This window comes from Nannobrachium achirus, assembly GCF_963921795.1.
Source record: "Nannobrachium achirus genome assembly, chromosome: 1".
NCBI classification, from domain to species: Eukaryota; Metazoa; Chordata; class Actinopteri; order Myctophiformes; family Myctophidae; genus Nannobrachium; species Nannobrachium achirus.
Window position 1 is genome coordinate 27058234 of NC_137810.1, and position 19403 is coordinate 27077636.

The 19403-nt window shown below is 41.7% G+C and overlaps 1 protein-coding gene across 6 annotated transcripts in view; it reads right to left on the reverse strand.

Annotated features, from left to right (window-relative positions):
• The window catches only part of dock7 (dedicator of cytokinesis 7), a 77865-nt gene that overhangs the window by 51019 nt on the left and 7443 nt on the right, over positions 1–19403 (reverse strand). For all 6 annotated transcript variants that reach the window (XM_080735443.1, XM_080735442.1, XM_080735441.1 and 3 more), the window contains exons 3-14: positions 18296–18471; positions 9670–9738; positions 9360–9489; positions 8526–8738; positions 7767–7852; positions 7595–7661; positions 6358–6507; positions 5362–5442; positions 4706–4868; positions 1965–2107; positions 858–951; positions 70–232 (exon numbers count right to left, since the gene is read on the reverse strand). In XM_080735443.1, coding sequence (XP_080591569.1) covers positions 70–232; positions 858–951; positions 1965–2107; positions 4706–4868; positions 5362–5442; positions 6358–6507; positions 7595–7661; positions 7767–7852; positions 8526–8738; positions 9360–9489; positions 9670–9738; positions 18296–18471 — 1535 coding nt within the window. The remainder of the gene's footprint in view (positions 1–69; positions 233–857; positions 952–1964; positions 2108–4705; positions 4869–5361; positions 5443–6357; positions 6508–7594; positions 7662–7766; positions 7853–8525; positions 8739–9359; positions 9490–9669; positions 9739–18295; positions 18472–19403) is intronic.

Consider the following 19403-nt stretch of genomic DNA (forward strand, 5'->3'; position numbering starts at 1 on the left):
CATACGCAGTAGTGTGTTTGTAACTGTAAATGAATCCATACAGTAAGTTTCTTCATATGTTGCTCCTACCTGTACGTGGTGTTGGGAACATAGACGTCCCTGGCAGGGAACTCCAGGATGTCCCTGGTGGGCCGTACTCTGCTGTCTGGGTAGGGTTTGACCTGATGAAGGTCTGGGGTCAGACAGTAGTGGGGATTCTCTGGAGCTGGAGAGATGTCCAACTTCAACTGAGCTGTGAGAGAGAGAGACAGAGAGGCAGGGAGAGGAAGGTGAAGCAGTATAGAACGTACAGGAGGAGGGGGATGCAAGAGTAGAGGACGAATTCAAAATAATCCAATTGGGGGGCACCCACTGGCCTAGAGGTCCATGCGCATACCACATAGGCTCTAATGCCTGACAGCGTGTCGCGGGTTTGAGTCCCAATCCTGACGACCTTTGCTGCGTGTCACTCCCCATCTCTCTCCACATTTCCTGTCAGTCTACTGTCCTATCAATAAAGGCATAAAAGCCCCAAAACAAATCTTAAAAAATATATATATACGTAATAATAATCCAATTGTAGTTGGACTACATGTTTAAGTACAAAACCCACCAGGCGCACAAAAGCACACGGACGGTTCTTTTCTACCGTGCCATGTTATTGAATGCATGCTTACGCGCAATAAAGTGTGTGCAGACCCTTTTTTATGGGTTCAGTGCGATACTTTGTCACTGATCTCTTCACATCAGAACAGTGGCATTTAGGTTGAAAATTGGCTAAGTTTTCCTCACTCTGATAAATTAACCATAAGGATTTTGCTGTGTAGTGGCTAATAATACAGAATATTTAGTGTAACCATGTGACAATTTGACACTACCTGTGATTGGTCGGAGTCTCCTTAAGACAGAGGATGGCCTTCTCATGTCAGCCAGGAACTTAAACAGGTCCTCGTCACTCAACCTGTCCCCCTCCTAAAAACACACATCAAAGATAATTTCACCACAACATGGAAAAGTGCATCGTACTGTATGAGGTGTTTATGTACCAGTATGTGTCATGTATTTTTTTGGCATTTCATATATCTATATTGCCATTTCAGACAGGTCAGTGTGTTAACGCCTGGGATTCGAACCCGGGTCACCCATGTGAAAGTCCAATATCTTAACCACTAGACCCAAGGGATATCCACCTTGACTGTGGGAGATATTAGACTTTTGAGGCCATCAGGCTGAGGCAGTGAGTCACTCTGCTACAAAGAGAAACAGGAAGTCTCAAGGGGGCAGTGAGAGCTCGAGGAGAGGCATGCGAGACAAGATGGGGGTCGGATTCGAACCCAGGTCCTCACACTAACAAGGAGCATTAACACATCGGGTGCCCAGAATTATTCAACATTTAATTTGCTGGTGCCCATGGCAAACCGCCATTTTACCTACCTTCGAGGTCCTGGCGAAAAAAGTAACCCGAGTAAATGTAATCCAAGCATGTAATCCAAATGTAATCCAAGCATGTCCTGTTTATTTCACGATAATATTTTCTTTGTCAGGACCGTTTTTAAACAATCGTGGGCCACAGCGTTTTTGTAACGGCCGGTGGAAAAGGCCGCGTTTTGAACATGAAGGTGATTTAAAAGTTAGATTAGGAGAAAACTGCATGTTTGTGCAGCAGCGTTACAGGGAAGTGAACGAGGGAGACAGCACTTCCCGGTCACGTGATCTCGCGCTGCATTTCTGGAAATGGAGTGTTTTTCTTCACCAAGGTAGCCTGGTACAGTAGATACTGTACAGTATAGTTTTAGTTTACTGTACAACGCGGCAAACGCATCAATGGGCCTCCAGAGACATCAAAGAGATTGACGCGTTGCCACCTCGTGGGCATCCGATGAGTTAATGGTCTGTGAACTAACTGGCCGAGCCACCGGGCTCCTGTGACTTATATATTGTACTGTCTGCCCAATGAGCGGTGCGTGTGTGTTCTTTGTGTGGACCTGTTTGAAGAAGTTGGTGACGGTGAGTGTGGCTGGTCTGAAGCCGGTCAGGCTGCACGACTCGTCTCCACTGGTGGTCCTCTCCAGGGAACGCCTTCCCATGATGCTCGAGTTCCTCCGCTCAGACCACGAGCCTTTTCTCTCTGCTCACACACACACATTAAACAATTATTCCCTGCTTTAGACTTTGCCATAAGACGGGGTTGCGTACAATGACATGCTGAAAATAGGGCAGCCACGATTAATGTGGTTAAGGGTTATTTTCTACAAGGTTGTTTTTGTCTTTTCATCACTATTTTCAAGAATGACACTGTCCCACATATCGTCGTTGTCGGGCGGAAACCTTGTATCTGCAAGTTTCAAATGTGTACGTTCTTTCGCAAAGTAAAGCCCTGCTTCATCGTACAAGGCAGCCGCACAAAAGAAGTGAAAACAGCAGATCTACAATCACACAACGCCTCGCGGTGCAAGGCGTTGTATGCTTGTAGATCGGCTGTTTCCACTAGTTTAAATCATTTTAAAAATCATAAATGCAAAACGAACGGTTTTGGACATACAAGGTTTTCATCCGACAACGACGATATGTAAATGCAATAGAAAGGTTTTCTGAATCTGACTGACTGCAAAATGTTTGCTACTCAAAGTCTGACCTCGCCAGGTCAGGGGTTCATCAAACACAAAGGGTCATGCTCAAAATAGACTTCAAATGACAGTTTGGTTTGGTTGGGTTCCCCCCCCCCCCCCCCCCCTAAAATGTGACCGCCTTTAAACTTGCTTTACTTATTTGCCGTTATTTGTTATAGATAACGACTTTAAAGACCGCTGGGTCAGTGCGTCCACGAGCTTGACGCGTGACTGCCAGGCCTGCGTTTGAATATCCACAATATTATCTAGATCTATGCACAAAATATGTATGTGTGTGTGTGTGTGTGTTGAAATTCTGTTCAGTGTCTGTCATAATTGGCAGTCGCCATATATGGAGGAGGAGATGCTTCCTGTACCTATGATCTGTTAGCCTGATTTCAGACTCAGCTCACGCTTTAGTCTGAAACTGTGCTCCATTCTGAGCGATTTACGGGGGACTTTTTTGCGAGCGTGCACGCGCGTGTCCGCGCGCGAGTGATCGCGACGCACGGTGATCGAGACGCACGGTGGACACGACGCACCGTCGGGGAGTGTGTGTGTGATTGTGTGTGTGTCTCTGTCTGTGCCAGTGACTGCTTCCACACAGAACTGCGACCAGAAACTTGTAATCAACATTAAACAGCTTGGTGAAATCAGTGCGCTCGTGCGTGTGTGTGTGTGTGTGTGTGTGTGCGCCTTCCTCAGCCTGCCTGTGTGTGTGTGTGTGTGTGAACTTCGTTTGAATCGTTTCAACTGCTGCGCGGATTGGATATTCGTTAGACCCACCCCACCCCCACCCTGCGCGCTCATTGGACAGCCGAAAATAAAAACCGATTCATGTACTAAGCTCCAGACCAGAGAAAGAGTCCACTCTGAGAGTGGGCGGGGTCTCTGGTCTGGAAGCAGGCTAATGATCTGTACTAGTGCTGGGCGATTCTTGCTAAAATGAGAATCTCGATTTTCCTCCACAAGAATATAGATCACGATTCTCTCACGATTTTTTGAGAGCATAAAATGAAACCAAATAAGGGTCCATTTGGTTTTATAAAAAAAATAAAGTTATATGAAAAATAAATAAATAAAAAATAAAATAAAAACTTTTATTTTGAAGTCCGCAGAACGGGAAAAAGCGCTCTTATTATGAAGTCCACCTTGACACATGCTATGCTGCTTGCTAGTGCTACAGTATGTCTTTCTTCAGTCACACGTTAACGTCTGTCGGACAGACAGTCACAGCCAGGGAACATGTAACAAAGTCTAGCTCTGCGGGTGATTTTATTTTTAATATATATAGTTAACTACTAGTCGCAACGTTTTTTTTCTACTGGGAAAGAACGCTTGACTGATGTCTGATTGCGTGCGTTGTGTGAGATCGCATAGGAGTCTGAATCGAGATCGTGATCCATTTTCGATTAATCACTCAGCACTAATCTGTACAATGAAATATTGTTGTTGAGTAAGAGTTACCCAAGTTTGGGCATATACCATTGTTTGTTTTCAAGAATGTCTTGTTAAATGTGAACGCAAATAAAGATGTTTAATGTGTGTGTGTATTTTGCATATAAGTTGAGCACAGTCCCAGCAATCAACTTCAAATGTTCCGTGTATCACAGTGGAACCGAGGGTGTGTTGTGCCGAGTGGGATTTCGGGTGGACCAGTGGTTGTTCAGAACCGAAAATCCTGTATCTGTCTTTCTGACTGCGTCCCATTTTATAACCATATATTGAGATCTTTTTTGATAACGATAGGGGAATGAAAAACGTATCGTTGCATTCATTAGAAGAAAAGTGTGACTCCAAGTGGTCAAAATAGATATCACCAGTTCAGTCTGGTTTGAACCTGAACATCAAATTGTTTTGGAAATAGTCACTGTTTCAAGTTTCAAATTTGCATGTTTTTTCGTAAAAAACTTCATACAAGACTGTTGCACAAAACTAGTGCACAAAACTGGTGAAAATAGCAGATCTACAAGCACACAACGCCTCACGGTGCGAGGCGTTGTGTTCTCGTAGATATTTTCACCATTTTAAATGAATAAAAACAACAACAATAACATGTTTTAATTGACACAACAATATGCAACACAATATATAGGGTTTAAGTGGTTCAAACTGACCTGAAAGGCTCATCTCCAGCTCCGTGTCTCTCTCCAGACTGCCGGCACTGTTGACGATGTTCATCAGGTGGATGGCGGTCCAGGCGAAGGGCATGCGGTAGCGGCCCAGCCGCTGGCAGAACTGCTCCGACTGGGCTCGGAGCTTCTCCAGCTTCTCCTTGTTCTACAGCAGAGGAGGACAAGCACTTAATCATTAACCTCTTATTAATTACCTGACTGTGTTCCTTAATCCATACTTAGTGATACGGACCCGAGTTGCAACTGTACTTTGACTGCTTTTTTCCCCCCGCAACACCAAAATTCAGGGGAATACCAAAAATGTTCAACATTGAACTACGGTATGTCATAGAGCCGGAAATAATAATAATAATATAATCTGTGTTGCCTAGAAATGGAGAATTGATTGTTGGGGTCATGTGATCAGTGACATACAGAAGGTGTACACAAGACATAAGAGCACTTTCAGCCAATCGATCTACTACAAGTACCGTACTAACAAGGCTTAACTTCATATTCAACAGCTCTAAGGAATATAAATGACATAGTTCAATGTTAAAAATGAGTGGCAAAAATAGCCGATCTAAAAGCTCACAACGCAAGTTCACAACTCCAAGATAATGGAGATGAAGGAGTATGTAAAAGTGACAGAAACACACCTTGGCAGCATCAGTCTCTTTGAAAACCATGTAGGGTTCAGCACACTCTCCAATGTCTCCCTGCTGCAGCACCTTCTCCAACTACATAGAAGAAACACAAATCTCTATCATCACATATACAAATAGATACATTAACACTGTATAATATCCACTGTATACCGGTAAACAGCTATGCCTTTTCACTAAGTTACACTGCAAACTACCCCCCACCTCCCCATACACACACACACCAATAGAGGGTATGCGCGTGACATCATCATACCCGGACGTTATGCGGGAACGCCTACTGAGTGGCAAAATGCTACTTTCTGGCCTTGACAGCCCATACATCCAAACAGAAAGGTCCTATCTGATTGCATGAAACAACGTTAAACTCACTTTGCCACTCAATGTGCCATTCACTTTCTGCATGCGCATACCCTCTATACCAGGGGTTTTCAAAGTGGGTGACGGGGCACCCTTGGGTGCCGTGGCAGCAGTCCAGGGGTGCCGCGAGATAATTTGATAATAGTTGGAATTTATTTGGACACTTAAAAATATATATTTAGTATCATTTTAAACTTGAACTACAACGTTATTTTCAGTCAGTTCTAACCAAAATGTCTATTCTCAACGTTTTCCTTGCAACAAACAGTAATCGCTAAAATATGCTATAAATATAAAGGTGCTGGGAGTGAAAATTATGAATATAATGTAGGGGTGCCTCGGATGAAAGACACATTTCTAGGGGTGCCTTGAGCCCAAAAAGTTTGGGAACCCCTGCTCTATACACTGAATAAAGATATATTATTTCTGCATGCAACATATAAAAGTGTTTTCCGTGGAGGTTTTCTTTTACAATTACTTATTCCATTACTCCCATTGCTTTTTATCGTTTTCTGGGGCTCGGATAAATTCCTTTACATTCTCTGTGCCTTAGACAGACCTGAAAATCACTTAAATGAATAACCCTTGAGTGAGAAAGAGGCAGGAAATGTTTTGTCATGAGGTTTTGACCTGGATGACCAGGAAGACATCCTGCGAGGGGTAGGTGATGGAGAAGATGGCGGAGCGTGCCAGCGTGGAGATGGCCGCTGTCTGGGTGTGAGGACGCAGCATGGCCTTGGTCTGCTCCGAGTTCAGGTCGAAGAAGAAGTTCTCAGATATCTAAAAGGGAGAGATACAGGTCGACGACAAGAGCGATAAGAATTGCAACCACCCAGCTCAAAACCCACATGTGTACCCAGGAGTGTCGCACCAAATTCTGGGCCCTGGGTACAAGGATTCACTTACATTTTGTGATTTAACTATTGAAATAGCACATATACAAGCTCACACGCGGCACCGAGTGCCGCGCTGCGAGATTGTAGATCTGGTATTTTTGAAAAATCTTGAAAATTTGTGCAAGCCTTTGAGTGCTTCAAATCCTTAAAAAAAAAAAGAAAAAAAAAAGAATTTCTATGTGAGTGGTGCTCAAACCTTTTCATGTGAACGACCCCCTAAATGATATGTATTTGGCCACGGAACCCCATCTCAAAATATTTAGTTCCAGGGACCCCCCCATGAAGCAAAATTTGAGTTACAAATGTTCGCTTAAAAAATACATATATTCAAAGATTTGCACACATTTTAACGACTTTTCAAAACTAGCAGATCTACAAGCTCGCAGCGCGGCACTCTCTGTTCCGCGCTGTGAGCTTGTATATATGCTATTTTTCAATAGCTAAAGTATAAAATAATTAAGGCCCCCTCCACCTTGGGCCCTAGTAACTCAGTCCCACTCCCCCCCCCCCCCCCCCCCCTTGTGAAACCCCTGCGTGTACCTAGCGCTACATTTTGAACATGGCTTTGTTTGTTTGGTTCATTCCCCACCCCCATCATGATGGCTGACCCATACTATATGGTTACGTTCTAGTGAAAAATGGTCCACTTCACTGTGCGATGTACTGGGGAGTTCATGTGAAACCGTGGAGCACTTGAACAGAGTAGTATATATGGGAGATGTAACGTAATGGCAACTGCTACCCTCTAGTGTTTGACAGATATGAAGAGGGGGATGGGGGAAATATGTGGACGGGCTTCTCAGATAGACACTCAGTAGTAGTGCATGATTTAACCACATTCGAACAAGGATAAGAGGACCACAACATAAACTTTTATAGCCCACTCATCTAATTCTTGTTGGCCTCCTATCCACTTTAATGGTTTGCAGGAGTGACCCAACAACTCAGGGCTGGGAAGCACAACAGCTTACCTTTTTCTTCTCCTTGACATCGTATAAGGCCAGACTGGCGAATATGGGCTCGATTTCGATCTCAAACCTTCGAGGAGGGGGGAGGGGGGGAGCAGGTCAGCAGAAAGTGGCAGTTAAAAAGAGTGCAGAGCTAACAGGGTTATTTTTCAGAAAAAGCCTCGCTCCCACTTACTTCAAGGACAAGCACTTGACGAGTAGCCTCTGACCGAAGTGTTCTTTAGGTACCTCAGGCACACAATGACGTTCAATGGGCTCCTCCTACACATTCACATGGACGGTTACAGAGCAGACTGTTAAAATCCCAGAGATTCCCAGGCTGCATGAAGACTGATACCTGAACAATCAGTGGCTTACATCTCATTAAATGCTTTGCATAAGACATACTGAAAAACAGACATGCCCATTGTACTTACAAAAGACTAGAACAGACCCATTAAAATAAATCCATACATTATGGCTACAAATCATTTTCATTGCACCTTTTCCTACCCTTAACTAGGACAGGAGTATTTGCCAATCCAATAATCCGTATCATTTATTTGGTGTAGCAAAAAAGGTGTGAACTAAGATGACTAAAATATATTTTTAAAATATTAAAATAGTGTCCATATATTTTGCCAATTAAAAAAACATCATCATAAAACATTGAGAAGAATGCGAAGAGATCATGGTGCTGGCTGGCCATCCTGCAGGAAACTGTATGGTTATGTAATGGATGTTATAGCATGCCATAAATCAAGCAGAAACTAGGTCAAGCGGTTAGTTCTTGACATGGTTGGATTATTGAGCCTATTGGTACTGAATGTTGTAGCAATTTATATACTGTATTTGTAAGTTATTTCCAGATTTTTCCTTTTGTGACAGGTTGTGCCTGACATCCTTAATGACGGAGGCTTAAGTACAGATGGCGGGTGATAACAGGGGAGCGTACCTCATCCAGGGCAGGGTGCAGGGCAAAGAGCTCGCGGTGGCGGTGGGCCTTGCGCTGCTCTTCGTTGTGTCGGTCAATCTCCTCGTTGGGGGAGCGGTCGAGGAGGTGGGGAAGGACGGCGTCGGGAAGGGAGTTCTTCAGGTCAAAGATACTGCAGGCCCAGCTGCCCCGGGGTGTGTCATCTATGGACATGGACCGCCGCTTCAGCTCATCCTGACACCAAACAAACACAAAACCCATACACACTGATTATTAGGCATTTGGGACTTCCCCTGTTCGCACTTTTTCGATTGAACATAGCTCCAATATGAGTTACTTACAGACTGGAAATGTCTTTCAATTTACTGCTAATAGTGCGAATCACTGCAAAGAGGTTCCCTTTAGAGCAGTGATTCTCAACCTGTGGGTTGGGACCCCCAGGGGGGTCTCCAAATTATTTTTGGGGTCCCCAGATGATTGACTTAATGTGCAACATTGAACAAATCAACATAAAGTTTAAGTGTATAGAGGGTATCTGCACATTTCTAAAATTACAATTGAAGGACTTTTTAATACCTCTAAATGAATACCTCTAAATTGGCCAAATTGTCAAATATTAGAGGCAGAAATTGTGAAAATAGCCGATCTACATGCTCACAACGCCTCGCGTTGTCAATAGAACCGTGTTATACAAAATATAATGCCTCAACTCTTAGTGCTCGTCAGGGTGGGGGATCCCCAGTTCAAATATGATTATTTTGGGGGTCGCGGCCTGAAAAGGTTGAGAACCACTGCTTTAGAGTAAAGGTTTGTATTCACTTCAGATATAGACACGTCCATAGAGTGATGTCATACCTGGTCATCCTGGTAGCTGCTGCTGTCTGGCATTTCATCAGCCTCAAACACCTGTTTAGGCAGGCCCTTCTGCCGCTCCTTCTGCTTGTCTAGAGTATTAGGGTTGAAACCCGTGCCCAGCTTGTGGTATCTGATTAAAAATAAAATATATATTTATGTTTCGGGAATTTGAAAGAACCGTTAAAATGAAAATGCTTTCGTTAATACATAAATTAACGTCAAATTTAAAAGAAAAAGAAATGTATAGCAGAAGGAGAAGAGGGTGAAGAGGTTGATTAGCGGTGAATCTCTCCAGATAATGGAGCCTTACTTTCTGTTAACGATGGCCCAGTCCTCAGTATAGGACCTGACGCAGTCTCTGACATGCGCATCAGTGTCCCTGCAAAAAAAAACACACACACACACACACACACACACACACACACACACACACACACACACACACACACACACACACACACACACACACACACACACACACAACATTATAGGCAAAAACATTCTCAAAAAGCCTAAGCCTATATTTGTAGGTTGGTAGCATATTGCAGCACCATCGTACACTGAAGTATAATTCAGGTTTAAAAGGTTAAACAACTAAAACTGGGAGAAGAAGGTAAAACATCCGCACAGTGGTTTAGTGTGTGGATGTTTTACCTTCTTCTCCTTGAGTCTTGGCTTGATGTCCAGGCAGCACCTGGCCTAAATAAAAGGTACAAGATGTGCACAAAATCTCCTCTGTAAACAACTAAAACAAGCCTAAGCTGAATTCATATTTAATACAGAATGGACAAATAAATAAGGCATATAAATAAGGCATTCAAAGCTGAAAATCCAGACCGAACAGAACTTAACTCCACCAGGCATTCAATAAAATATATTGCAGAAATGGAGAAAAATATCCCTCTCTCTTCACCATTATGAAAAAAAGCTTATTTAAATATGCACAATAGTGCACTCTGATCCATGTCAATTGCAAATCAATTGATATATAACAGGGTTACATGATAGGAGAGGGCATCTCCCGAGCGTTGATCGTGTTAGACCTAACGTACAGTGGTTCACAGAAAATTGAGTCGCCTCAGGTATCTGTAGGTACCTCTGGACACCCACCGGTCTCTCTGGAGATGGGAGTGTCTAAAAATAGGAGGCCGTCCTTTCAGCTTATCTTCTGCAATACAGTCAAGTGACACTAGATGGCATAGCAGAGCAATTAGTTTAACTATTTTGCTGGGGATTGAAATGAATTGAAATGAACCACAGAAGAGACTACTGTAGATACTAGAGAGTAATTATACTTTAAATGGTGTAAAAATACATTTTGGCATAGGACTTTTTCATTAAATGTTAATTAAATGTCTCATTTGTATTTGTAAGGGTCCATTTAAAACTGGCTATGGGACTAAAACGGATAATTATAAAGTTAACAGTTCACATGACAATGAGCTTATTACCAGCACTTAATAACAGTTCCACTGTTTCAGAGAGAGCATGTTTCATTATGGAAAAGCTCTGCTGTTCGCTTGTCTGTCTTTGTTTCCTTGTTGGTTTGAAAACATGTGTCTACACATGTTTTTCTTAGATTAGCCAACTAATTCTACTATTTCTTTGCATTTGATGTAATTGGTGTTGGTGTAATGATGTATTACCTAAGTTCTAAGAATTACTTGAGTTCAATGTTGAGGTATTTGTATTTTACTTTAGTATTTACAAATTCAATTTGGTGGTCATTACTTCACAGTGTCTATATATCATTGATTACTGCACCTCTCAGTTCTCAATTATAAACATTTATAATCATGTAGTCCAGGGGGCGCCTGAGGGATTGAGCATACAGTTATGAGAGCACTGGCCAAACTGCATTCCTGGCACTCAGCCGATATCACACGTCGGCTTTGTCCCTTTCAATGTGAGCAGGGCGTCACCCAGCGTCAAAGCCCGCCTCCACATCCTGGCTGTCTGCAAAGGCTGTATGTCTACTCGTGATGTAGCTCTACTGTAGCCTATACAGTATTCTACCCCCACCTCCAAAATAATAAAAAAAAATCTCAACTGAACTGTGTCATGTTCCCAGCCTACATAGGCCTATACTGTGTATTTACCCTTCAACTATAAAATATATATTGTTTTTAATGAGACATGCTTTGTAATTAGGCTATGCTCCCAAATCCATATTATTATCGTCTGTTCGCATATTTCAATGAGTCCCGCAAAAGGAGGTTTTTAGCGAGGTGAAGTGAAACACCAACAAAAGTCACCTGGAAGATGAAGGTCGGAACATTTATAGCCTATGGAGCATATTTCTGGACATTATCTACGGGGATGGGCTATTTCTCTATCAAAATAACAACTTTTCTAGTGTTATTTCTTATCCTGGTAAACATCATGGGTCTGTCTGACAGACAGCGTTCCTTGTTCGGCCATGTCAGATATATGCGCTTTCTCTAATTATCCAACAGAAGAGAGAGAGAGAGAGAGAAATGGTCAAGCCTATAATATATTCAATAGAAATATATTTGTTATGCCAAATTACAAAACCAAACCCGAGTGGCCCCGTAATGGTCTTGTCCAGTTCCGTCCCGTTCGGATTCTTTTTTTGTTTTTTTTTAGACCTGTGACATTGTCCTGAAATCCGTTTATTTCCGAGGTTCAGAGAGACCCGAGCATTTAGCTTATGATTAGGCTATTAAAAGTCCATGCGTGCCTCTGCCTTTCATGTGGTGAGGTCTACTCAATCTAACATACTGCAGCTGTGTGAACTGATTGACAGGCACTGTCAGAAGTCAGAGCGGTGTAAACTTTATCATGTAATGTAGACTGGTTGGTTGGTTGCTGGTTGGTTGCCTAGGAATCTAAATCTATAATATTAACATTGAAACAAAAGCCAGGGAGAAAGGAATGCTTTTAAACAAATGTCAAGTTTAGGCTACTGAGTCTGATGTTGATTAGCAAATACATTTGTTTAATTTCGCTGTTTTAATATTTAAATGGTATGATGATGATGAAAGCAACATGCGTGCCTTAAGAGGAGGCTGGACGCACTGGAGAAAAAAAGCGAAATAGCCGATCTGCAAGCTCATAATGGACATGATTTATTTCAGTCTAACAGTGGACTGACACTGGACTGTTTATTCTGTCTGTCTGTCTGTCTGTCTGTCTGTCTGTCTGTCTGTCTGTCTGTCTGTCTGTCTGTCTGTCTGTCTGTCTGTCTGTCTGTCTTGTTTTGTCTATAAACCAATAAATGTTTTATAGCCAATATGCTATAGACATTTTTAAAAGGCTTTCATAAACTCCTGACATTTTTCAAATGAGGTTTGGGCTAATAGATCACTATGTGTTCAGTTTAGGCTATTTTCTGGGTTTCAATTAGGCCTACAACAACACAAATAATAGCTAATAATAATACATTTTCGGTTAGTCTGACAGACTGCACTGTTATGCAGCAGGGGAGGGGGTGCTATGACATCCAGCAGCCAGCGGCCAGCGGTGGACAGTAACTGAGTAAATGTACTTGAGTACTTTTACTTTTATTTGTACTTCAAGTAGCTTAAAAGCATGTACCGGTATGTCCTCTTGAATACGTTTATTTAAAAGCAAGTACTGTTTTACTCTTTTTAAGAAGTCCTCCACTCCATCAGTGTTTCAACTGTAAACCTTTGCTTTGTCCCAAACAGCGTCAAAGCCCTCCCCCACATTCCTGGCTGTCTGTGATGCAGCTATGCTGCTCCCCCTCCAACCGTCCTACTGTATATGTTCCATGTTCTCCCTTATAGACTGTTTTTATTTAATTTTTTGACACTTGCTTTGGCAATGTAAACGTATGTTTTCTCACAAAATGTCATGATTACCGAAAAGTATTGTCACATCTTCTTCTGAGACGTTGACATTTACCAGAAGAGGAGGAATGGAGAAGGATTTCTACAGGCACTTTTTTAGGCCCGATTTAAGCTCTACGGGAAGAGGTGACGTTTTATTTGTTTTAATGGCTTCATAATTGACCGAGCCATGATGAACTTAAACCAGAAGAACAAAACGTAATCCTCGCTCGCTCGCTTTCTCTCTCCATCTCTCTGTCGCTCTGTTCCAAATCATGTCCAAATGGAATACCACGGCCCCATAATGAGGAAATGTATTTGGCGTGGGAGAGTGTCGTCAGGGTCCCTGCACTGTTATTATTATTATTATAGGAAAGGTCTCGTTTTGGTTAAGTTGTGTCTTTTTCGTTTCCTTATATTTAGCTTATTATTATTATGTCACGTTTGTGTTATTTTTGGGACAGTGTGTGAACCAATTATTTTGTAATTGTTTGTGAGTAATGACGATTGGCTGGTGACTCTTGAGGTAACTTCTTTATATACAAACCAGGAACTTTCAAATGTAAATGTCACAATAGTCTACTTGTTATCCTGCTGTTCTTATTTCAATATTAATTATTAGTGAAAGTTAGATGAAGTTAGAACTCAACTGCTCTGCTGCTGAGTGAGCAAGCCGATCGAGGCGCGATCGTCTATGGGCGGGATCAGCAAGGCCGTCAGTGATGAAAAAAAGTACTCACATGTTTTCCTTAAGTAAAAGTAGAAATACTCTTTTAGAAATCCCATGTTCAAAATATAAGCCTTAATTGGCTTGAGTAATGACGTTTTGGTATCAAAATGTAGGCTGTATAAAGAAAACGGAGCCTATAGTCTAGTCATTTCACAAATGTAGCCTACCATTTGTAGATTATACAAATATTTGAGCAGATTAAGCAATATTGTGAGCTTGTATTTTCAAATGGCCTAAATGTAGGGCTGAAGTGGTTGTATGCCTTTATAGCCTAATAATCGAAATTTGCAAAGTATCTAACTGTTTTCAAAAGATTGTAGTGGAATAAAAATAGCCTACTCGAGTAAATGTACTCAGTACACCAATGAAGCCTGCGTGTGCCGTCAATTCAACACGGGCGGACAATAGAACTGGTTCAACATGTTTGGCACAGATACTTGTGTATTGGAAGCAATTAGCTTGTCTAGAGGGTCGCCTATATGGTCAGCTGCTCCCCCTCCAACCGTCCTACTGTATATGTTCCATGTGATGTTCTCCCTTATAGACTGTTTTTATTTAATTTTTTGACACTTGCTTTGGCAATGTAAACGTATGTTTTCTCACAAAATGTCATGATTACCGAAAAGTATTGAAAAACAGTGTGGTAAATAATAGTTTGACATTTTAACTTGACCTTTCACTCTGTAATTAGAAAGGGACCCTTTCACAAAAGCAAAAGCGATTGGTCATGTCAGAGGCTTGGTTCTCAAAAACCTCCTCGCTGTCACATCTTCTTCTGAGACGTTGACATTTACCAGAAGAGGAGGAATGGAGAAGGATTTCTACAGGCATTAGGCCTACATTTATGACCATGATGGCATTACATTATTATTATTAAACCACAATCAAATGTTTGTCCAGGTGTCTGGGACAACTAATACATCTTTATGAACAACTTTATGAGGCTATTGGAAAAATGTTGCCTACTGCCTTGTTTCCAAATAAAGAACAATTTCAATTGAACATGTGAACAAAAGTTGTGTCTTTTTCGTTTCCTTATATTTAGCTTATTATTATTATGTCACGTTTATGTTGTTTTGGGACAGTGTGTGAACCAATTATTTTGTAATTGTTTGTGTCACAACGTTCTGTCATTTGATGACTTCTCCGCCTCTCTCTCTCTCTCTCTCTCTCTCTCTCTCTCTCTCTCTCTCTCTCTCTCTCTCTCTCTCTCTCTCTCTCTCTCTCTCTCTCTCTCTCTCCCAGCCCTAGAATATATATATACATACAGTATATAGTATCAAAATCAGCTTACAGTTTTTTTTCGATTGCTAAAACACATTTTTTTTAAATTTGGCACAATTTTCACAACCTTTACTTCTGTCCCCAATCGCTTGACTCAATTTGTTACTACTTTAGATTTCCTTATATTAGACTCTGACTTTCCTTCTTTACACTCTGATGTAAATTTCACATCACCTTGTTGTCAAAACACAAGACACACTTTTCAGGTTTGCACACACTTCTCACATAAAATCTCATAGCATCAATCTACAACACACAAATATTCAAATCTCTAAACTTTCGGGTCAGGCGAGCAATTCAGAGCCAGGTCCCACTGCTTCAGGCCATGGAGGAGGCTTATGGAGATGTGGGCTTTGAGGCCTGTCAGGGCTTCATGCGGCACTCTAGGCTAGGGGTTTTCAAAGTGGGTGATGGGGCACCCTGGGGTGCCACGACGGCAGTCCAGGGGTGCCGCGAGATCATTTGATAATATTTTGAATTTATTTGGACACTTGAAAAAATATTATTTATTATATAAAGTACAAAGTTATTTTCAGTCAGTTCTAACCAAAATGGCTATTATGTAATGGCTCAACGTTTTCCTCGCAACATAATCACTAAAATATCGTCACTGTCGGGCAGAAAACTTGTATCTCCAAGTTTCAAATGTGTACGGCTTTTGGTAAAGAAAAGCCATGCTACATCATACAAGACTGTCGCACAAAACTATTGAAAACAGCCGATCTACAAGCACACAACGCGTTGTGGGCTTGTTTGGAGTGTTTGGGGGTAAACGTTTAGACCTACAGTCAATAAAATGTTTTGTCTGCATATTTGTGTGCTGTTTTATGTTTGTCTATGAGAGAAGTGGGCATACACTGGGTCATTTTACAAAAAGGTAATTGGTTCATTTACCAGAGTAATTGACATTCATTCAGTGTGTTCCATTTCGACAATTGTGTTTTCAATTTTGCTCTTCAGTGTTCTGTTCATGCTTGGTAGTGTTCAGCCAAAAGCTAGTTGTGTTTATTCAATGAATGCATGTGTGTGTCATGTGAAAATATGGCTGTGTTTACCAAATGAAAACACGAGTTCCATTTTGTGAACATGTTAAGAGATTTGATGGCAAAGAGTTGTTTTGCAAAGGGATCTTCAACGTTTTCAGATCAAGGACCCCTTAGTTGAGAGAGAGATGAAGCAGGGACCCCCACAACCCTTTGTACCTCAACCTCTGTGCTTACTGCTTAGTATGCTCTTTTTTCCCCTCCACACCTAAAGTATTTGCCGAAAATAGCCAATCTGCAAGCTCACAACACTTTGCAGTGTGAGGTGTTGTGAGCTTGTAGATCTGCTATTTTTGAAAAATTGTGAAAATGAGTGCAAGTCTTTGAATATCTTTGACCCGATCTTTGACCCGACTTCTAAATCCTTCCTCTAAAATCGAAATCATGCTGTTCTCAAACCTTTTCATGTGAAGGACCCCCAAAATTACAGGTATTTGGCCCCGGACCCCCCATCTCAAAATATGTTATTCCAGGGACCCCCCAGAAGCAAATATTTGAGTTACAAATGTTCGCTTTTAAGTAGATATATTCAAAGACTTGCAAAAAAAAACATGATTTAAAAAAAATAGCAGATCTACATGTGCTTGTATATTTGCTATTTTTCAATAGTTAAAGCAGTCAATAATCCTAGGCCTAAATGGGTTAAAAAATTAATTACAATTTGAGTGCAAAAATAACTTGAAAATAAACTATTTACAAGCTCACAATGCAGGTAGAGATAACAAGTAACCAACAAGTAATAGACTCGAATAGTCGACTCATATTGAAGAATCGCCACCCCGTGGCTGAACAGCCACACTACACGTTGAAATAAAATATCACATTTCTAGGGGGCGCGGCTAAGAATTTGGAGGCGTGTTTGACAGAGGTACCTCTAGGCACCTCTTGACACCTCTAGGTGTCATTTTAGACTTGGCGACGCTAAATGTTGTAACCCACTGTAATATGAAAGGGCTTTGATAAGATCTTCATTTATATATGTAGATTGAATGAGGCCTCATAGCCATGCTGAGCCTTTCTGCAAGATAATGTTCAGTCCCATGGGTGATTAGCCAACGTATGAAAACATACATAGATTACCTTGCTTATTCTAAGATGCTCTAAATGACCGAAATTGTAATTCTAAATTGATGACAAACTACAGTATATCTTTGGTACAACAACCCAAACAATAGCTACTTCTGGATTATATGCTTCTAGGTTAAACAGACTGCCCAGCATCGCCTTAATGGCTGGGACCAAGCTGACATCAGGCCGTTCATAAGCATCTGGGGCCGTGTCAACATCACTTACTTCATCTTTCTAAACAACCAGAGTACGCAACATTTTATTACAGGATCTGCGACCATTCATTTTTCAAGAAGTACGCAACACTACCAGCTCAGTGGCCTTGTGGTTAGAGTATCCGCCCTGAGATTGGGAGGTCGAGGTTCGATACCCGGCCGGGTCGTACCAAAGACTATAAAAATGGGACCCAATGCCTACCTTCTTAACACTCAGCATCAAGCGTTGGATTGGGCATAAGTCCCTGCAACATAATAGCGTCATGTCCAGGGGGTGATTGAACTTGTACGTCATGGCCGGGGATGTACGTTGTGTACATCAAGACGTCGGACGCTTCAGAAACATGAGATAAGCTCCTGCCATATGGGTCGCATGGCTTGGGTTCCCAAGGCTACTTACTACTTCTCCTACACCCTCTGACAATTTTTTTACCTTTTAAAATTAAATAGATTTTAACACCATTTTTGTTGTGTGACAAATTCAACACTTGTCACACCAAGCATTAATTGACCTTCATAAACTTCATGGACGACTAACAACAAATAAGTTCCAAGCAACATGATAATACATGCTTCTACTACTTTCATTTAGCATTTCTTGTCATATGCACATTTTCTGTGACGAATATTATTCATAACCGTCAACACAAGTATTGTTTATTAGAACTGAAGTATACGTTTCCTATGAAAATGGTTCATTTGAATTAAAGCATACATCTTTGCAAGTATGATGGAATAGTGTAGTTTTCTGATACGACTCCCTTCAGTTGCTCAGTGACCTTACCCTTCCTCTGGAACAGCCTGTCCCACGGTGCGACACTCCCTTGGAGTGTAGATCACCTCGATGTCGTCTGGTGGAAACTCAATCAGGTCTCTGAGGGGACCTGACTCAATGATGGGAGGGTGAGTGATGAGGTACTCTTCAAAGTCCACTGGCTCCACTGCCTCTGTGAGGGGAACCTGGAAGGGCGATAGGGGGAACAAATTTAGAAAAGGTGCGACTGATTGACCATTATGAAGGGATGGTTATATTGACATGAATGTGTGGAGATTGGAGATATAACCTTATGCACAATATATGCACACTATCATTAGGAATCTGGATACGGAAATGGCCAGATATACGGATGACCCGAGTACTGTATAGGTTAGTAAAGCAATAAGCTACATGACGCCATGGTTTACCTTGGGTTAAAAGCTATGGGCGTTGTTAGGCCCGGCACGGAGCAGATGGTCTAAAATCCACTTGGTTATACCTCGGCACTCCAAAACATCACTATTCTGGTCACCTAACCTAACCTTAACCCTAACCTCAGTAAAACTAGCGCTGGTGAATGCTAACCTGGTGAAATGCTAACCTGCCGACGCTGGTGAATGCCAACCTGGTCAAATGCTAACCTGCAGACGCTGGTGAATGCTAACCTGGTCAAATGCTAACCTGCAGACGCTGGTGAATGCCAACCTGGTCAAATGCTAACCTGCAGACACTGGTGAATTCTAACCTGGTCAAATGCTAACCTGCAGACACTGGTGAATGCTAACCTGGTTTCGGAATGGGGATGTTTCGGAATGGAGAACTGCCCCCCACCCACTTAGCTGTTCTAAAATCCTGTTGTTATTATTATTATTTTTTTAAGTGACTAGTAAAACCTTGCAAATAGATCCGGTCTAGAGCAGGCTGCCAGAAACCAAGAGCCTGTGGTCCTCTAAAATTATTCCCCTTGACCATACTATTTGGTATAATCGTTTCATTTGGTTTAATAATCGTTTGACTTTGTTATATCTTTCAAACTCGTAACGCGAATAGCGAGACTAAACTACTTGATTCCTCATTATGTGGGGAACAAAAACAATGCAGCGCTAACCGGAAACCACAACCAGAAACCAAACCG